At 37.4% G+C, this 18,999-nt stretch overlaps 1 protein-coding gene across 4 annotated transcripts in view; it reads left to right on the top strand.

Annotated features, from left to right (window-relative positions):
• LOC100721975 (zinc finger protein 791-like) overlaps positions 1 to 6,340 on the top strand; it is a 37,064-nt gene extending 30,724 nt beyond the window's left edge. For 3 of the 4 annotated variants that reach the window (XM_013149376.3, XM_013149374.3, XM_063254179.1), the window contains 3 exons: positions 656 to 782; positions 982 to 1,042; positions 3,109 to 6,340. In XM_013149376.3, coding sequence (XP_013004830.2) covers positions 656 to 782; positions 982 to 1,042; positions 3,109 to 5,317 — 2,397 coding nt within the window. In that variant the 3' untranslated portion in view covers positions 5,318 to 6,340. The remainder of the gene's footprint in view (positions 1 to 655; positions 783 to 981; positions 1,043 to 3,108) is intronic. The other variant, XM_013149378.3, reaches the window with a different exon arrangement.
• The last annotated feature ends 12,659 nt before the right edge of the window (positions 6,341 to 18,999 follow it).

Raw genomic sequence — 18,999 nt, 5'->3', positions numbered from 1 at the left:
ATGATATGAGTTTTTTATACAATAGGGTACTTCTCTGTCATAAAGAATTATAATCTTTGGATATTAGTAGCTAAGTGGATGGACCTTGACATCATATTCTAAAAAGAAATAAATTGACTCACAGGTGAAAATATCACATGATTTTTCTGTTGTCAGAAACTAAAGTGTAAATAAGGAACAATATGTATATCCTTTATTTAATGTTCATTTAAGATTTTTATCCCTAAAAAATCAGATTCACATTTCAAAATGCTGCCTATCTACAATATAAGAAAGAAAAACTTAATTCTGTGAATACTCAGATTTGAAAAGAGGTATATTCTTTGGTCTGTCACAACAGACCTTCAGTAGATATTTCTTCTGGCCTTGGGAATGGTGATTTGTAGGTTGCCTCTGAGCTCTGCTTTAGAAACTGCACAGATAGAATTTCTGTGACCTTATTATGCAAACAGTGCTGTGGTTCTGTTGCAGTAGCAGAAAGAAGCAATCTAGCATCAAAATTGTGTGTGAAACTATGTTCATAAACATGGATTTATGTGACAAGAATTTATCTTTGAAATAACAACTTGAACTCAGTTTTCACAAGAAGAGTTTAAGTTCTCAGGATTATGTGAGTGTCAACCTTCTTTTAGGAAATATGTATGTGATTATTTAGGAGGCAGTGACTGTGGAGGATGTAACCGTGAACTTCACCATAGAGGAGTGGGCTCTGCTGAATCCATCCCAAAGGAAGCTCTACAGAGATGTGATGTGGGAAACATTTATGAATATAAATGCTATAGGTAAGAGTGACATATATTCTCATACATACAATGAGAGAGCTTTAGTTTTTGCTGATGGGTACAGGTTCATTAAATAGAATGTGAAAACATTTTGAATAGTATCTCAGTTCTGTTAACATTATACCATCAATCTCTCTGTTAACTGCTAATTTTGTATAATGATATGGTGACTTTTTCTATTTCTATGGCTAAAATTCAGGAAGGACTTGGGATGACCAGCAAATTGAAGAAGAATATGAAACTTGCTCAAAAAGTCTAAGGTAATTGCCTTCATAAGGAAAAGCAGTACTTCTCAAATATTGGTGTGTGAGCAGAAATATTACAAAGCAACTACAAATCAGGCCATGTTCAAATTTAATCACATAAAAATTCTTCCAGTATGCATATAGGTTGCTTTTGTGTAATCTGACAGTTGAATACAGAAGTACGACAATACAGGAAATTTATTAGTCATACTATGTAACAAGTAACACTATCTCATACATATTTTGGTATAAAAAATTTCATTCACGATCAATATCATAAAAATGTATGAAGTTGCACTTAGGCATTATATATACTTATATATAAAAAAGTAAATCTTGAACATTGGCAGGAACTCATCTTCAAGTTATCTGCTTTTGAATATGTATGAATACAAGGTGTACATTATCAAAAAAACTGCCAATCTAGAAGCAGCATTCAAAATGCACATCAACGCTAATGTAAACCAGTGACTGAAAACATCCTCCAGACATTGTGTGCATTCATGTTTTAAAATTACTACAGTGCAGCCTCATACGTTATTGGTATTACTATAAAACAATTGGTTTTTTAAATTCAATATACAGATATCTCAAAAAATAAAAATTTTTGCATTTGATCCATGCTAAACTGCCTAAGTATATTCCAAAAGGATTTTAAAATGTCATCTTAGTAATGCATATGTACTTATGCTCAAAGCAGGGAATGCATAGACATTCTGTTCTTGAAATTATTTGCAACACCTAAGGTCTGGTAACCAACTAGATGCACATCATTGTATGCATGGAAAGGGAAATGTGTTATAGGCTCAGCATGGTGAAGCCTTCTTACAATCCCAGCGCTCTGGATGTTATGCCAACATGAAGTTCACCCTGATCAAATAAATGATCTATGACAGGCTCTCTCTAAATAAGAAATAAAAAGGCTGGAAGTATGTTTCATTCCGGAGACTTGTTTAATCCTCAGCACTGAAATAGACGTGCTATTATATATTCACCAGACAAGAAGTAGTATGTCATATCATCTGACAGAAAAAAAAAAATGAGACTCCAGCTCATAATGTTACATGTAGTAAGTTAGACACAGAATGTGTGTGGCCAGAGGCCTAAGTGCCTGCCCGGCAAGTGCAAGGTCATGAGTTCAATTCTTTATATCAAAAAAAAAAAAAAAAGAGTATCGGGTTCTGACCTAGATCCTTGATTTCCCAAATGAGTGTATGGCAGAGGTTAAATAAAAAGAGACATATGATTTTTAGGGGCTCCAGGAGGGTCAAAATCCTTTAATTAAGCTCGAGACTTCGAGGGTTAAGACAAAGGATTCTCTGGATCAGTCCACTTGTATTAGGACTAAAGACAAAGGGTGGAGAGACTGAGGAAAGCGCAGGCAATGAGCAGGACCTTAGGAGTCACTTCAAGGATGTCTCCAAGTTATGAATCAAGTCAATTTAGTAGCACTGTCTTATGAAGACATGATAGAAATGAAACTGTAGGAGTAATTTTTGCAGCTGCAGTCTCTACCTTGTTAATTGGATTTGGAGCCAGAGTGTCCACAGCTGTGGCCTTATCTTGCCCTTTGAGGTATCTCTGACCTCACAGGTCACTACAGGCCTCAGCCAGGACTAATGATTCATAGAGTTCACTTACTATGAGTCAATTCCCATCATCAGGAAAGGGGCCTTAGACCTAGGACAGACTCACAGATAAACATAGAAAGCCAATTAGTAAAATTGAAATCCTGCTCAGGGTCACTTCACAGACAGAATGTGTATTATCAAGTGTTTTATATGAAATATGAAAGTATAAATTAGCAAATAAAATTAAGTGACAGAAGGTGGGAGTGTTGGGGTACAAGTGTCAAAAATGATCAATGTGTTATACATACGTGTATCAATGCCTTGAACTTGACCTTGTGTGTTGAAAACATATACCAATCTACTTGGGAAATTGTCATTTTGGAGACATAATTCAGGGCTTTCAGACAATTTATTCTGAAAGTTTCTTAGCAGGAATTAAGCCAGAACTTGTGCCAGTAAATTATTGATATGGAGACATTTTATTGTGATTGACATGTTATTTCTTTACAGAAATGAAGAGGTACCACAATGCTATCAATATAAAACTTGTAATCAACAAGAAAACATACTCCTTTGGACTTCAGATGCTAATATGGACATGCAACAAGCTATGTTAAAGCCAGCCAAAAGTCTTATATATGGAGAGCCCCTGTTTGTGATTTTATCATTAAATGTGCCCATCTTACCTCATCCTGAAGAGAAGCCACATGAGAATTTGGAATTTGAAAACAAACTGAGTAATGAATATGGACAAACCTACAGTGATTTCCAGAAGCATGCCAGGACAAAGAATGGAGAGAAACCCTATCAACATGAGCAGTATGAGAAATCCTACTCTGAACTTAGTGAAAGAACTCACCTTGCAGAGATTACTTTTGATCAGAAAAGTCTGAAAGCCTCCAATGCCTTCAATGGTATTGCATTCCATGAAAGGATTCACACTGAAAAGATACCATATGTATACATACAAAATGAAAAAACTTTCAGTACTCAAAGTTGTACAATTCCTGAAAGGATTCACATGGAGCAGAAACCCTATATATACATACAATGTGGAAATGCATTCACTACAAAGACTTATCTTAATATACATGAAAATACTCACACAGTGGTAAAACCTTATGTGTGCCACCTCTGTGGGAAGGCATTCTCTACACGCCGATATTGTCAAAGACATGAAAGAACTCACTTGGGGGAGAAACCTTATGTGTGCAAGCAATGTGGGAAGGCATTCACTACAAATAGAAGTTGTCAAATACATGAAAAAATTCACAGTGGGGAAAAACCTTATGTATGTAAGCTCTGTGGAAAGGCATTTGCTGTACTCCAATCTTGTCTAAGACATGAAAGAAGTCATACTGGGGAAAAACCTTATGTGTGCAGGCAATGTGGGAAGGCATTCACTGTACCCAGTAATTGTCGGATACATGAAAGAACTCACACTGGGGTGAAACCTTTTGTGTGCAAGCAATGTGGGAAGGCATTCACTACAAATAGAAATTGTCAAATACATGAAAGAACTCACAGTGGGGAGAAACCTTATGTGTGTAAGCTCTGTGGAAAGGCATTTGCTGTACTCCAATCTTATCTAAGACATGAAAGAACTCATACTGGGGAGAAACCTTATGTGTGCAAGCAATGTGGGAAGGCATTTGCTATACACAGTAATTGTCGGATACATGAACGAACTCACACTGGGGTGAAACCTTATGTGTGCAAGCAATGTGGGAAAGCATTCAGTACAAAGATTTATTGTAACATACATGAAAGAGCTCATACTGGGGAGAAACCTTATGTGTGCAAACAGTGTGGAAAGGCATTTACTACATACAAGAATTGTCGGATACATGAAAGAGCTCACACTGGGGTGAAACCTTATGTGTGTAAGCAATGTGGGAAAGCATTCAATACAAAAATTTATTGTAACCTACATGAAAGAACCCATACTGGGGAGAAACCTTATATGTGTAAGCATTGTGGAAAGGCATTCACTACAAAAAAAGATTGTCAAATACATGAAAGAATTCACACTGGGGAGAAACCTTATATGTGCAAGCAGTGTGGAAAAACATTCCATACAAGAAAATACTGTAAAAGACATGAAAGAACTCACACAGGGGAGAAACCTTATGTGTGCGAGCAATGTGGAAAAGCATTCACAGCAAGGAGTAATTATAAAAAACATAAACAAAGTCACACAGGAGAGAAACCATATGTGTGCAAGCAGTGTGGAAAGACATTCACTACGAAGTATTCTTGTAACAACCATGAAAGTACTCACACAGGGGAAAAACCTTTTGTGTGCAAGCACTGTGGAAAAACATTCCCTACAAAAAATTACTGTAAAAGACATGAAAGGACTCACACTGGGGAGAAACCATATGTGTGCAAGCAATGTGGAAAGGCTTTCACTACACGCCACTATTGTAAAATACATGAAACAACCCACACTGGAGAGCAACCTTATATATGTAAGCAATGTGGAAAAGCATTCTCTACAAAGATTTACTGTAAAAGGCATGAAAGAAGTCACACTGGGGAGAAACCGTATGTGTGCAAGCAGTGTGGAAAGGCATTCACTTCACGTCAGTATTGTCAAATACATGAAATTATTCACAGTGGGGAGAAACCTTATGTGTGTAAGCAATGTGGAAAAGCATTTGCTACAAAGTATTATTATAGAAGACATGAAAGAAGTCATACTGGGAAGAAACTTTAGTTCAAGCAATGTGGGAATGAATTTACTATAATGAATTCTTATGCATGAAAAAACTTACACAGGGTAGAAACCTTATTTGTGCAGGCACTGTGGGAAGGCATTCACTGCACATCAGTATTCACAAGTACATAGAAACACAGAAGCAGAAATATGCACATAAGCTATGTGGCAAAAGAATTGCTAGTAAGTCCTCATTTTATATACATGGATCTCTGGTGTGGAACCCTGTATGTGTATATACAGTGCAAGGGAAGCATTCATGAATGCATTTTTATCACCTACATAAAGTCACACTAGAGAGTAACACTATATATGTAATCTTATTTTGAAAAGCTTGTCAAAATTCCTCATGTGGAGACCTGTACACATGTAAGTAAAAAATTTCTTGTCAATATTTCTTAAGTTTTCCAGAAAATACTCTCCCAGATGGAGATCTAGAGGTTTTTTTTCTTTGTTTTTCAGTAAATAACTTGAAAATATCTGAGCTGTGTATTTGTAGTCTTTGCTGAAAATCATACTGACATATTTTTGTGTAAACCATTGTCTTTCAACTTAATATATTGTATCTTCTAATAAAACAAGATGAATTGAAATGTATTTCTCACTTCCAAGTAGGATTAGTATTTATGTAGTTTTGATTTTGTTTTGCTTTTACTATGGGGAGGTATAGGTTGCTAAAAGTAAAGTTTTATTAGTAGGATTTAATGAGTAGTGGGGATTGAGCTCACGATCTTACACTTGCCAGGCAGGTGCTTATGCCACTCTGCTAAATTCCTGGCTCTAGGTTTTTATTTTTGTAATCCATTTTATTTCAAGGAGAAAAGAAAACAAGAGAAGAAAAACAAAGTTTCAAACACATCAGTCAGGGAAATTAATGGTTTTTTTAATGGACTTTCCCAATACCATTGATCGTAAGTTTCTTGATGTATACATTTCATATTCTATATACAAAAACATAATTTGATGTATATTTGTCAGCATGTGAACATGTATTTTCATTAAAGTTCATTTGTTTACACGCAACTGGTAGATTAGCAAATTTTTTAATGTCCTAAATTCCTGCATATGTTTCAACACAATTATATAAAAGCTCACAGTTTCACCTATTTAATGCTGAAATCAGTAGTATGATTTATAAAAAATTTGGGTTTCTTACCATTATACTTTCATGCTTATTCTGTTAATATTTTTAATTTGGTGGTAATTTTCCCACAATTTATACCAAAAAATAAACATACTGAGTATGGATTTAGCAGTATTATAAGCACCTGCCTGGCAAATGCAAGGTCATGAGTTCTATCCCTGATACCAAAAAAATAAATAAAAAATAGACCATACTGCTGTTTCTCATGATGACACATCAGATGGACCATGCCTTGCGTAATAAATGATGTCATGAATTGTATCAGTGACTACTAGGGAAACATTTAATTTGTGATACACAAATATTCTAACAGCTTACAAGATTGGCATAAAATAGTGCACACATATACACACACACGTGGAAGAATACAAAAGGTTTCTCTGTATATTAGATACACAAAACCAGTTCAAGGCTTGGAGCCCATCGTAGTATCCCATACAATTCTGTCAGACCAAAGTGTCTGCCAGAAGACTATGGTCTGGGTTGAAGGCTAAAGCCAGGAGGTGGCTTCAATGCGATAGTAAACACTGAAGTTTCTCCACAGAAACAATGTAGGCCCTCCTTTTTTGTCTCTGGCAGTAATCCTTTCTAAGGTGTGTATTCCAAATCCATAATTTGCTGGGCAACCGTAGTTGGGCACGCAGTACTCAGTTTAATATAATGGGTTAACTGTCACTATTCACTCCTGACAACTTCACCATTGCACACTTTTTTTTTTTCGTATCGGAGATCAAACTCATGACCACACACTTGCAAGGCAGATGTTTATGTCGCTGAGCTAAATCCCCAGCTCTACAATTGCACACATTTTTTAAAACCATAGTTTCCAGATACAAAGATGAGTTCAAAAACATACCTTATATACTATAACTGACCCACATGCAAGTAGAAATGAATTAATTCCTTTGCTCACAATGCAAGGAGAGTTTTCTTTGAGGCCTTACTCTTAACATTTAATACCTGAACACTATAGCAGGTGAAGTAAGGTAACTAACACTGTCTGTCAACATATTACATGGAAGGATATTGGGAATGCACTATTACAAATCTCATTTCTGTAGCTGAACATGGGGCTATGGCTTGTACTTAGAACTAGTTGTGTCACCCATTAGGTATTCCTTGGCTTTCAGCAAGCATCTTAGCTGGTCTTGGTCCTGTCCCTTAGGTGGTGACCCTTTCATTGCAGAAGCTTGTGGGCCATTTGACATTCTTCCTGGTTTGGATTACTATTTTCCATGGACTTTTAAACAGCATGGCAATATGAGGAGACAGATTGAGGCATCTTACTCCCAAGAATATTCATTTTTTTCCTACATTGTGGGTAACAGTATAATTTTTCTTTCATGATCTGAGTGAAACACCTCTTAACACTGTAACTCCCTTTTTAGTCACTTTCATCAGTGTTATGAGGCAAAAATGGCCAATAAAAACTCTGCACTACCACTTGATCAATGCCTCTGTGCTTCCCAGTACAAACCTTTCCTACTCTGAAACTAACTTCTTACTAAGCCAGCAAAACAGGTTTAAATTTTTGCTGACAGATGACTGGGTATCAATGACAGGTACACCTTTATTCTTGGACCCATGGGTCCTGGCTATGGGAAACAGCATGTAGGTGAGTGCTGACTCAGCATATACACAGCATTTTGAACAGCCTTGCCCCAGCACTATAAGGTAATGCTGGAATGGGTGCTGGAACTGTGTCTTCAAAAAATCATTCCAAGTTTCTACCAATACAGCTGTTTGTGGATGGTGAGGAACATGATAAGCCCACTGAATTCCATAAGCATGAGACAGTCGCCTTTGGGTTTCAGATGCATTCTTTGTGGTCAAATCCAGTGCTGTGTAGAATTCCATAATGGCGATGAGGCATTATGTGAATCCATGGTTGGGAGTTTGGTCAGAAGTATAAGTAGGAAAGTTAAGTCCATATCCAGAAAAAGTATTCAAGGACAAAGCACATACCTATGATGGAAGCCATTTAATATAATCAAACTGCCACTAGATAGGAAATGATGCTGTATTGGGGAAAATCTTTTGGTCCATACTGCTGACCTACTGGGTCTATAGCAGTGGTTTTAGACAGAAGAGTCTTGGAAAGTGTGAGTCCATGTCACTGACCATGCATAACCCCTCTTTCCTGCTGACATGCACACTGTTCATAAGCCCATTGGTCAATGAAAAAGATGGCTGAAGAGAGAAGTTGACTACAATCCAAAGAACAGGTGATCATTTTCAGTTGGTTTTTTTGTTTTGTTTTGTTTTTGGTACTGGGGATCAAACTCACAACTGCATGCTTACTAAGTAGGCACTTATGGTGCTGAGCTAAATCCCCGGCCCCATTTCAATTGTTAAAGTCCTTTTCTGCTGAGGTCACATTTTTGTGAAGCTTTGTATGGAATACAAACATTTTACATCTCTTCACTATATAGATAGGCCTACCCACATTCTTTATCCACAAATACCTGTGTCAACAATTTTCCACTTAAGTTCCTCCATGTTTCTGAACACCCTACTAGACTGTTGTGCTCAGCCCATAAATCAGTATACAATTGCATATCTGACCATTTTTCCTCCCAGGCAAAACATACTAGCAGGTATGCTGCCCAAAGATTGATCCACTGTGAATATTAACCTTCACCATTGTCAAAATGGGGTGTCTTACAAAATGGTTGTATGGCTGCAGCCATCCACTTATAGATTATGCTTGCATAATGTGCAGAACCATCTGTAAACTGGTTAGCATTTTTTTTCCCTAAGTGCTGAATTTGTGGTACACTTCATGAGGCCATAGGTGCATGTATGGTAAAGATGATATGGCAAGTGTAGGAGCCATGGGCATCTGAGGAACTTCATGTAACACTTGTACCCTCAGGACCTTCTCTGTCTCAATCACAAATACAATTTCTATTTAATAATAGACTGTCACTGTGCATATACAACTTACAGCTTGGTGGATCAGACAATACCCACCTGATACCAAGCAGTGCAGATTACATAGTATCCTCATGTCCCATGATCAACCCTTCACTTCCCACTATGGCCCATTAGTATGACAAAAACTTTTACAAAGAGTAGCTTTCTCAGATTATGGCAGAGCCTTGCTCTAAAATCCTAATGATCTCATAGCAATTGACACATAAGAGCCTGGCAGAGCCTAAAAACAATTACTATCAGACTTTGGCACTCAGGAAACCACTGGATTTATTGGATTTTATTACCACTGGCAGAGAAGATTGTTGCAGAGTCTTTTTTTTGGGGACACCACTCCAAATGAACAGTTTTCTGAGTCAGTAATGAACTAGAGTAAAGCAACTAAGTGAGGAAGGTGTTGCCTCCAATGTTCAAATAGGCCCAAAAAGCCTTGTGCCTCTTTGTTGTGGGGGAAGCCAGGTCAACAACTCTTCTTTTTCCCTTAAAAGGCATATTTGAACATGCCCCATGTGATTCAACTCTTAGAAACTTCATAGAAGGGGCTAGAGATTTAGCTCGGCAGCATAAGTGCCTGCCTGGCAAGTGCGAGGTTGTGCGTTCAATCCCTGGCACTGCCAAAACAAACAAACAAACAAACAAAAAAAAAAACTTCACAGAGTTAGAGAACTTTGAATTTAGTATGACTTGTTTCTCATCATCTGGCTCTCAAAATTTTACTAACTAATCCAGAGCGGTTTTCAACTCCTGCTCACTTGGTCCAGTCAGCATAATATGGTGAGATGCTTGTGGAAGAGAAAGGCAATCAAGATCCCTGCAGACTAAGTTGTGCCATACCTCTGGAGAGTTAATGTAACCCTGAGATCAGAGAGAGATTTATTGCTTGTCTTCCTGCGGAAACAAATTATTTTAGATGACTCATATGGATATATGTGGAGAAGAAAGGCATTTGCCAAATCAATAGCTGCATCCCAAGCCAGGTGATGGATTAATCTCAACCAAAGACACCACATCTGGCATAGGCCCTGCAATTAGAGTCACAACATGATTCCGTTTGTGGTAATGTATCATCATTCTCTGAGATTCCGCTATCTTCTGCACAGGCCAAATGGAAGAACTAAATGGAGATGTATTGGGAATGACTACATCTGCACTGTCCAAGGCCTTGATAATGGCATTAGTCTCTGCAGTCTCTCCAGGGAAGCACTACTGTGAATTATTTACCAGTTTTGCTCAGGAAAGCCAATTCTAATGGATTCTGTTTGACATTTCCGATTATGCTAGCCCTCACACAACAGTTGAAGGGACTAATTAGAGAGTTCTGCCAAATACTAAGTTTACATATCCAAACAAGGCATTCTGAAACGGAGAAATAATCACTGGACGAATCTGAGGACACTAAACAGTGAGTTGAACCTTGCTAAAATTCCATTCATTACCTTTACTTCGCTGACTCCTCCAGTTACTGGAGGGCCACAATGTATTTTGTGTCTGGTGGAATCAGCTTTGTTTCCAAATCAGTGTAAACGACTCCCCAGCATTTCACATTTCTTAATTACAGTCATCCTGATAACAGTCCTTTCGTTCTCTTGGGGAATGATGGTAGACCATATAAATTTTTCGCGGCACACCAGGATCCTTCCTCAAGGTCCTAGTCTCTGCTTCGCTGGGGGGGGGTGGGGGGGTGGGAAATGTTAACTAGTTTAGGGTCAATGAGTCACGCTTACTGTGCTCTGAAGTAAATCTCTGCTCATTTGCACTTTTTAAAAATTTTATAAATCTAGTAAAATTTTTGTAGCTTTTTAATTTATTTCACTTTTAGGAACACCATGGATAAACAACAAATGCCATAGGTCTACAGGTATCAGACTATTCTGATCATCTGTCTTTCTCTGCTGTGCATTTTTGTAACTGTCTGCACTATGCTTTGACAGTTATGTTTTGTGTCTTGACTCCCGGCACTTCGGATTTTTATCAAATCCAATGTCCTTAAGGTTCCCAGTTGAGCATCTCTGTTCCCCTCTCTAATTTCTGGCATAGAGAAAAAAGCAATGACATGGCTCTTCAAGGATAATAATTCTCAAGGTTTTAATGATGGGAGCATTTTCTGGAATATTCCAGTGTGACAGATTAGCATTGATGTGACAGATCCATTTTAGTATTACCAATGCCCTAGCCCTCTGGATACCCTCACCAACAATAAGCCATGAAATGTAAGACACCTCTAACTCAGTCACAAAGAACCACATTTTGATCCATGCCTCTCCCAACCAGTGAAATATTCTGTTAAACCTTTCCTACATGAACTATGACATTAAGCTCAGAATCACTGTTTAATAGACCCATATCAACAAATTCAACTTCATCCAAGTGTATTATTTTCATTCCATTATCCCATGGGTAAAATTTATTTCCATATTGCTCATCAAGCCTTTGATTTTTTTTTTAAATCGGTACCAAGGATCAAACTCAGGACCACCTGCTTGTAAGGCAGCTACTTATGCTGCTGAGCTAAATCCCCAGCCCTTTAAGCCTTTGATTTTAAAAGAAAAATCAAGAAGTTGTTTGAACAAATAGTGGTCCTACTCATATATCCACTGTGTAACTCACCCCTAAGAGTGTCCTTTGATTTGAGTCTCGCTGTAGGCATTGAGGGAATCACACGTGGTGAGGGTGGGTCCCAATCAGTGTCAGGATTATTATGATTGGTCAGCACAGGATCAGTTTCCTCAGGTATACTAGCAGTGGCTGACTGCTCCCAAGTGAGGCTGTTCATGCCTCCACAACTGAGTTCAGAGAAATCCCTTCCTCTGAGAAAATAAGCTCATAAGAGCTTAGGTGCTCAGCACCCTCAGCCTAATCAGGATCCTTCTAAACATCCAGTGTATGGGATCCCATTCTGTTACCATCAGAGCCCTGTCTTTAGCTCAGATCCCTTTCAAACCTGAGCATTAAACTTACACTATATTTCAGCTAGTCAAATTACGAGGACCCATGTTTGGGTTCTTGCAATCTTAGTCAAGTGACTAAGAGGTGATTACCTATAGAACACTTTTTTTTTTTTTTTTTTTTTTTTGTCTTTTTCTTTTTTATCGGTACTGGGGATTGAACTCACCACTGCCTGTTTGCAAGGCAGGCACTTATGCCACTGAGCTAAATCCCCAGCCCCTTAGGACACATTTTGATGCTTTTAAATTTTTGTGTTTTTACAGCTTGGAATTTGAATCTTTAAGGTCTTTGTTTCCCTTTATTAATTTTCCACACAGAAGAGTTTTATTACTGATGAGTTGATGTCTTTCATTAGTTTGTCCAAAGATTCTATGAGCAACCAACAATCATTGTATTTCCCATTTTGTCAAAAATATTCAAAAGTTTCAGGGGTTGGGGGTTTAGCTCAGCAGCATAAGCACCTGCCTTGCAAGCAGGCGGTCATGAGTTCAGTCCCTGGTACTGATAAAAAAAATATTCAAAAGTTTCATAAGTAGAGTTGTTAAACTTCCATTTCATAAACAGCAGATTAAGCCAGTCACTTGTATTTGTACTGTATTGTTTTAAACAATTCACAGTAAGGACTATTAGTATTCTCCACAGTAGTAGAAAGAGACATCATAGCATCTTTAGAACTCATCAGATTAGAGAGCCAGCTTCAGGAATCCCTAATGCCATTATAGAATTTCAGCTTTGCAAGTCTTCTCTAAGTCATTCTCAGTACTAAAATCTGTTATCAGTCACTACTTACTAGAGAAGAAATGAGTTCGAGGCCAACCTGAAATACATAAGCATGCTTGAGGTCAGCGTGCATTACGTAGCAAGACTGTCTTAAAGAAGAAATTCAACATCAATAAAAAAAAATCAATATTCAACACTTAAATTACAATCTAATTACATACATATAATCTCTTCATGATTTGCTGTTGGAACAACTAATCCTGTTTTTTTGGAAACGGTGTTGCTATAAAGTAAAATCTGGCCTTGAAAACTCTGTAGCATAGGCTGAGTTTGAATTTATACTGACTCTCCTTCCTTTCTTAAGGGCTAGAATTACTGGGGGTCATGAAGAGACCTGCAGTGTTAATGTAATAATATATTTTTCAACTAAAAAACAATGGGGTGTAGAAAATTATCCCACTGGTAAAGTAAATGCTTGCTTTAAAGTAAATGGATTCCAAGAATCCATTTCTAGCATAGTAAACAGAATAAATACTAGGTTTGTAAAGTTAAAATTTTTTATAATTCTTAATTTTTCTATATTGGAAGACCAGAAAATATTTGTAATTTAGAATTCTAGGATGATCTCAAGTTGCAATAATTCAATTTGTAAGTTATCTGTGTTTGGAATAGATATCAATTCTCTGTCTTTTAAATATCAAAAATGTCTGAATATTACATACATAATCCAAACTTAGAAGTTATTTTTAAAAAACCAGACTTAAGCAAAGTGCTGCATTTAGATTTAGAAAAACAAATATAATTCAACAGTAGATATCATGAATAGAAAAATAATAAACTAGTCAAAATATAAAGATAAGGTTGTTCACCTTTAATTCTGAGATTCTACAAAGACAAATGACAAAATAAAGGATCTTTTGGGCCAGGAATTTAACTCAATGACTAAATGCCTGCCCGGCAAGTGCAAGGTTGTGAGTTCAATCCCCAGTACCAAAAAAAAAAAAAAAAAGAGAATCTTTTCCATGTGCATAAAATAATTTTGATCATATCAGTAGCCTGTTTCTTTTTTATAGTTATTTTATAGAAAAATTGTTAGTAAAAAATAATAAGGATAATAATATATTGCAAATTGTTTTCTTCCAAGCAGTTACTCAGAGTACAACACATGGACATAAAACATTCTCCAAATGGTGTTAGCACAAACCTTTCTTTACAATGAGCTAAGAGAAAATAGTATAACTATCTTGTATTTCTTTTCCTTTTCCTTTTTTTCCTTCCCCCTTTCCCCAGCCCTAGTGTCTTCCCTATTGAACAGTTTATACCCATTTACCAATATCTATTATATATTTTAGACCTTATTTTCTCTTCCAGTTTGTCGCATCAGGGAGACAATATGATGTTTACACACGAGTTAGATTTATTTCACTTATGTGTATGGTCTCAGGTTGCATCCATTTACCTGTAAATGTCTCAAGTTTATCCTTCTTTATGGCTGAGTAGGAAGTATACACTGTATGTAACAACCACATATTTCTTATCTATCCCTCAGTTGATGGGCACTTGGGTTGTTTCCAGGATTTTGCTACTACAAATTGTGCAGTGATAAACAGAGGTGCAAATGTATCAATATGGTATAATGTTTGTGCCTTTTCCAGGGAGATGCAAGGAAGTGTAATACTCCATGAAAAGGAACCTCTACTTTTAGCTTCTAGAAGAATTCCCATACCAATTTACACAGTGGTTGCACCAGTCTACACATGTACCAACAGTGTGGAAGAGTTCCTTTTTCCTCCACATCACCTCCCCCATTTGTTATTGGTTGATGTCTTGATGATAGCTATTCTTGCTGGAGTGAGATGGAAATTAAAATGTTATTTTAATTTTCATGTCTTGAATTGTTGGAGACCAATAATTCACAATGACTAATTTTGCATACTTCTGTAAGGGCTCTCTGTTTACTTCTTTTCCTTGCCTGGTGTCTTCAGTGTATTGATGTTCTCTTGCTTGTGTTCTTTATATTGTCTTTCTAATATATCTTTCAAAGCATTCTGAAGAACTGGTTTGTTGGTCATGAATTTCTTCAGTTTTCCTTTGTCATGCAAATATCTTATTTCTCCGTTGATTTTAAAAGTTAGTTTTGTGGAGTTCATCAGTCTGGGTTGGACATTGTTTCTTTTAAGGCTTAAAATACCTCATTCTAAACCGTCCTTGACTTGAAGGTTTGGATTGAATAGTCTCTGATTCTGATGGGATTCCCTTGGTAGGTGATTTGCTTCTTTTCTGTAGCCTTCTTAATATTCTTTTCTTGTGATGAATTTCTGGAACCTTGATTAACATATGCCTTGATGTACATGTATGGCCCCACATCCAGCAGTGAAGACCAATCACATACTCATCATAAATGTGACTACAGTCTTCATTAGAATGGACAACACAATTCTGGGATACAAATTGGACCTATCAAAGGCATGCAGATAACAGAGAAATTTTATTACTTTTGTTTCTCTCTCTTTGTTAATTTGTTTACCTTTTTCTGTCCCACTGAGGTTTTGTTTAGTCTTTTTGTTTTTTTTTTTTTTTATTTTTCTTTTTTAATCCTTTTATTCTTTTACAAATTAAATTTTTTTCCTTTTATTTTCTTCTATTCATTTTCTTACTCTCTTCCCTCAATAATTTCATTTGGTTTTAGGGTACTTTCATGTGCATTAATATTGTCTATTCTTTTACTTGTTCACATCAATTCTCTGTTGCTTTCTGTTCCATTGCTTCTCTGAGTCCTCCAGTTTTCCAAAATTTGAGTGATCATTTTATTCCTTGCAGACTTACCCTACTATATCTGAAGTTATTTATCTCTGTATCTTGTCCCCATTCCCTTTTAAACCTCCCTACAAAAGTGTAAAATAATACCACTAAGAGGAAAATTCCTGCATGTGCATTCCTGATATATTTTGTTATATAAGTGTATACTTTGAACTTGTGATAAAAGGTCTCAGATTAATAGTTCCCAGTGTAGCCATGGTGTGCTTGATACTCTCATTATTGCTAGCTGTACTTTTTAGGCAGGATGCCTTTTATAAACAAGTTTTGTCCCTTTTACAACACTGTGACATATGAGGTCATTATATTCCAGTACAAAAAGATTGGATGGGGGGCTGGGAATTTAGCTCAGTGGCACAAGCGCCTGCCTTGGAAGCAGGCAGTCATGAGTTTGATCCCTGGTACCGATAAAAATGAAAAAGACCAAAAAAAAAAAAAAAAAAAGACTGGGTGCTAAGTCATATAGGCAGCAACTTTTTGTCCATAATACACTGGAAAAGTAGATTCTTGGGATAGACACAAAGACCAAGAACTGCTTACATTTATAAGACGTCCCTGAGAAACCATCACTTCCTAGGTCAACCTCAATAGTAGGGATAGAAGTCTCTACTATAAGAATTATACTGCCTGCTTTTCCTTCAGAATGTACAGCCCCAGAGCCATAAAAACAAACTGCATATAGTTTAAAAAAAAAAAAAAGAATTAACAGGCAGTTCAAGAAGTCATCACAGGAAATGCATAGAATCTGCACAGTCCTCTCAAGGAATTTGAAGAGGAAAAAAAAAAAAAAAGAATCTGCACAGTCCAATGTGAGGATAGATTTCAGGCTCACCGTCAGTCCAGAGACATATATTCACACTTTTTTTTTCCACTTACCAATTCTTCTCCGAAGTTAGACATGGTTTCCTCACACACTTCTTATGCATAACTTCTCAGACATTCACACCATTTGGAATAGTATACTTTTTCCATATTCTTTTCCATCAAGGATGTAGCTCAGTGGCATAAGCATCTGCCTGGTAAGCATGAGGTCGTGAATTCAATCCCCTGTAGCAAAAAAAAAAAAAAAAAAATCTTTTCCTCTTTTAACTAACATTTTATTTTTTTAGTGAGGTCTGTCCTCATTATCTCCTCTGTCAAAATCATAATTCATGGGACTAGTATCATTTCTGTAGCCTTCCACAGCTAAGATAGCCTGGTTTAAAATATGTTCACTGATACTTATTCCTTTAAAAACACTTGTCAAAGTTCCAAGCCTGCATTCAGTGCCCTGTAGTCATACATTCAGAACTGGTTCTGACATGCACACATTGTTTGCACATTAGATACCTGAATCATCATGAAAAACTTTGGAGGTGAAATCTGATTTTTCCTGGTTTTTCTGATGAAAACCTGGAACTAGAGAAATTTAATAATGCTCTACTTCTCAGAGCTAGGAATAACCTGAAATTCATGTGTGTCTCCAAACAGGGCTTTTAGTTTCCTCAGTGAATTGTCTACTCCACTTGGGAGATTTAGTTCTTAATAGATTATCTCGTCCTAAAGAGTTTCTGTCCACTAAGTCTCAACCTGCTGTCATGTTCCTGCTTCCAACACAGCTGGGTTCTCAGATAACTTTTTTTGGTACTGGGGATCAAATTCACAGCCTGAGCTATATCCCAAACTCTTCTCAGCTAACTTGAATAATAATAATAATAATAATTATTATTATTATTATTACTACTGCTTTGTTTCGGTACTGGGAATTGAACTCACAACCACGTGCTTGCCAGGCAAGTACTTTATTCTTGCAATCAAGAATATGAGTATTCCAATATATTATTCATTTCTGTATCAAGATGTTTCACATAGGGCAATCAGTGAAGAACAGAAATATATTTTTTACAATATTGATCATAGTCTAAGAACATGGCACAAGAATCATGGGAAATAATTTTTCTTCATGGTACATGGTTGGATGACAAAATACCATAAAGTGAGTACGGTTGAGTAAGATGCTCACACCAGTCTATGTCCTTCGCTTTCATGTTAGGACCATGATTCTGTTTATGAGAGGAAAACACTCATGGACCCATCACCTCATGTCAGATACTTCACATCAATAACCAAATGTGAGACTGGATCTCCTTGTTCTTAATCTCTAGAGCCCAGACACAAAGCATCACTTCCAATCTATGTTCATTTTGAATTTCATCATTGGTGACCTGATCAGAATCAACTTTATTTTTCTTTTTTTTTATCAGAATCTACTTTTCAATGCATCAAGTAACAATAGTGTTGGCCTGCGGGGGGCGGGCTCAGGCTGGCTGGGCGTTGCCTTGTGACGGAGGGGGCGCTCTGGGGCAGATAGGCCAGGGGCACGGTTTTCATTTGGGGTCCTGCTGTGGGTTGGGCAAGGGACACATTGTGCTGGTTCCGTTTAATTATTTGTTATGGGGCTGGTGTTTGTTATGAAGCAGAGGAACCCAGAGGCAGTGGACTGCAGAGAGGAAGCAGGTTTAGGGTAGAGGAGTTAAGTTTCAAAGAGAGAAACTCGCGTAGCCAAAGCGGCGGCGGCTTTGGGAACTTGGAGGCAGCTGCCGGCGCCGCGGTGTGGGTGCGGGCCTTAAAGGCGCAGAGCGTTAGGAGCCCAGACAAGGAGCTCGCCCGCCTGAAGCGCTCAGTACGGCGGACCTGGGGTGCTCCCTGGATTCAGAATGTCTTGGAGGCAGGGTTAGAGAGAAAAAGAAAAAGGGAGAGAGAGATTCAGGGTTGACTTGATCGGAAATGCTCAGCGAGATCTGTCGCGACAGAAGCTTCAAGAACTGTGGGGACCGTGGTCTGAGGATGTTACTAGGTGGCCTTACCTGTGAGAGAGTTCAGGAGAGTTTAAACCCTTCCAAAAAAGCGTGTTTCCCTTCCCGGATCTTGACACCAAACTGTAACGTATGTAAAGCAGAGAGACCAGCAGGCTCGGGTAAAAGGAACATTGCATAGAATTTACTGCTCCTGGTGATATAGGGAATGAAACTCCCAACCTAGTATATCTGGGAGCCTGTGTTCTCTATCGAAGAATGAATTTTGGAACAACGGAGGTTAAGAGTAGAATATATTTATTTGAGAGAAAGAAAGCTTCTGTCTG

Source organism: Cavia porcellus, unplaced genomic scaffold, assembly GCF_034190915.1.
Source record: "Cavia porcellus strain 051 isolate PalLab524CR breed Dunkin Hartley unplaced genomic scaffold, mCavPor4.1 scaffold_8, whole genome shotgun sequence".
NCBI lineage: Eukaryota > Metazoa > Chordata > Mammalia > Rodentia > Caviidae > Cavia > Cavia porcellus.
The sequence above is the reverse complement of the archived record's forward strand: the minus strand, read 5'-3'. Positions and strand labels throughout refer to the sequence as shown.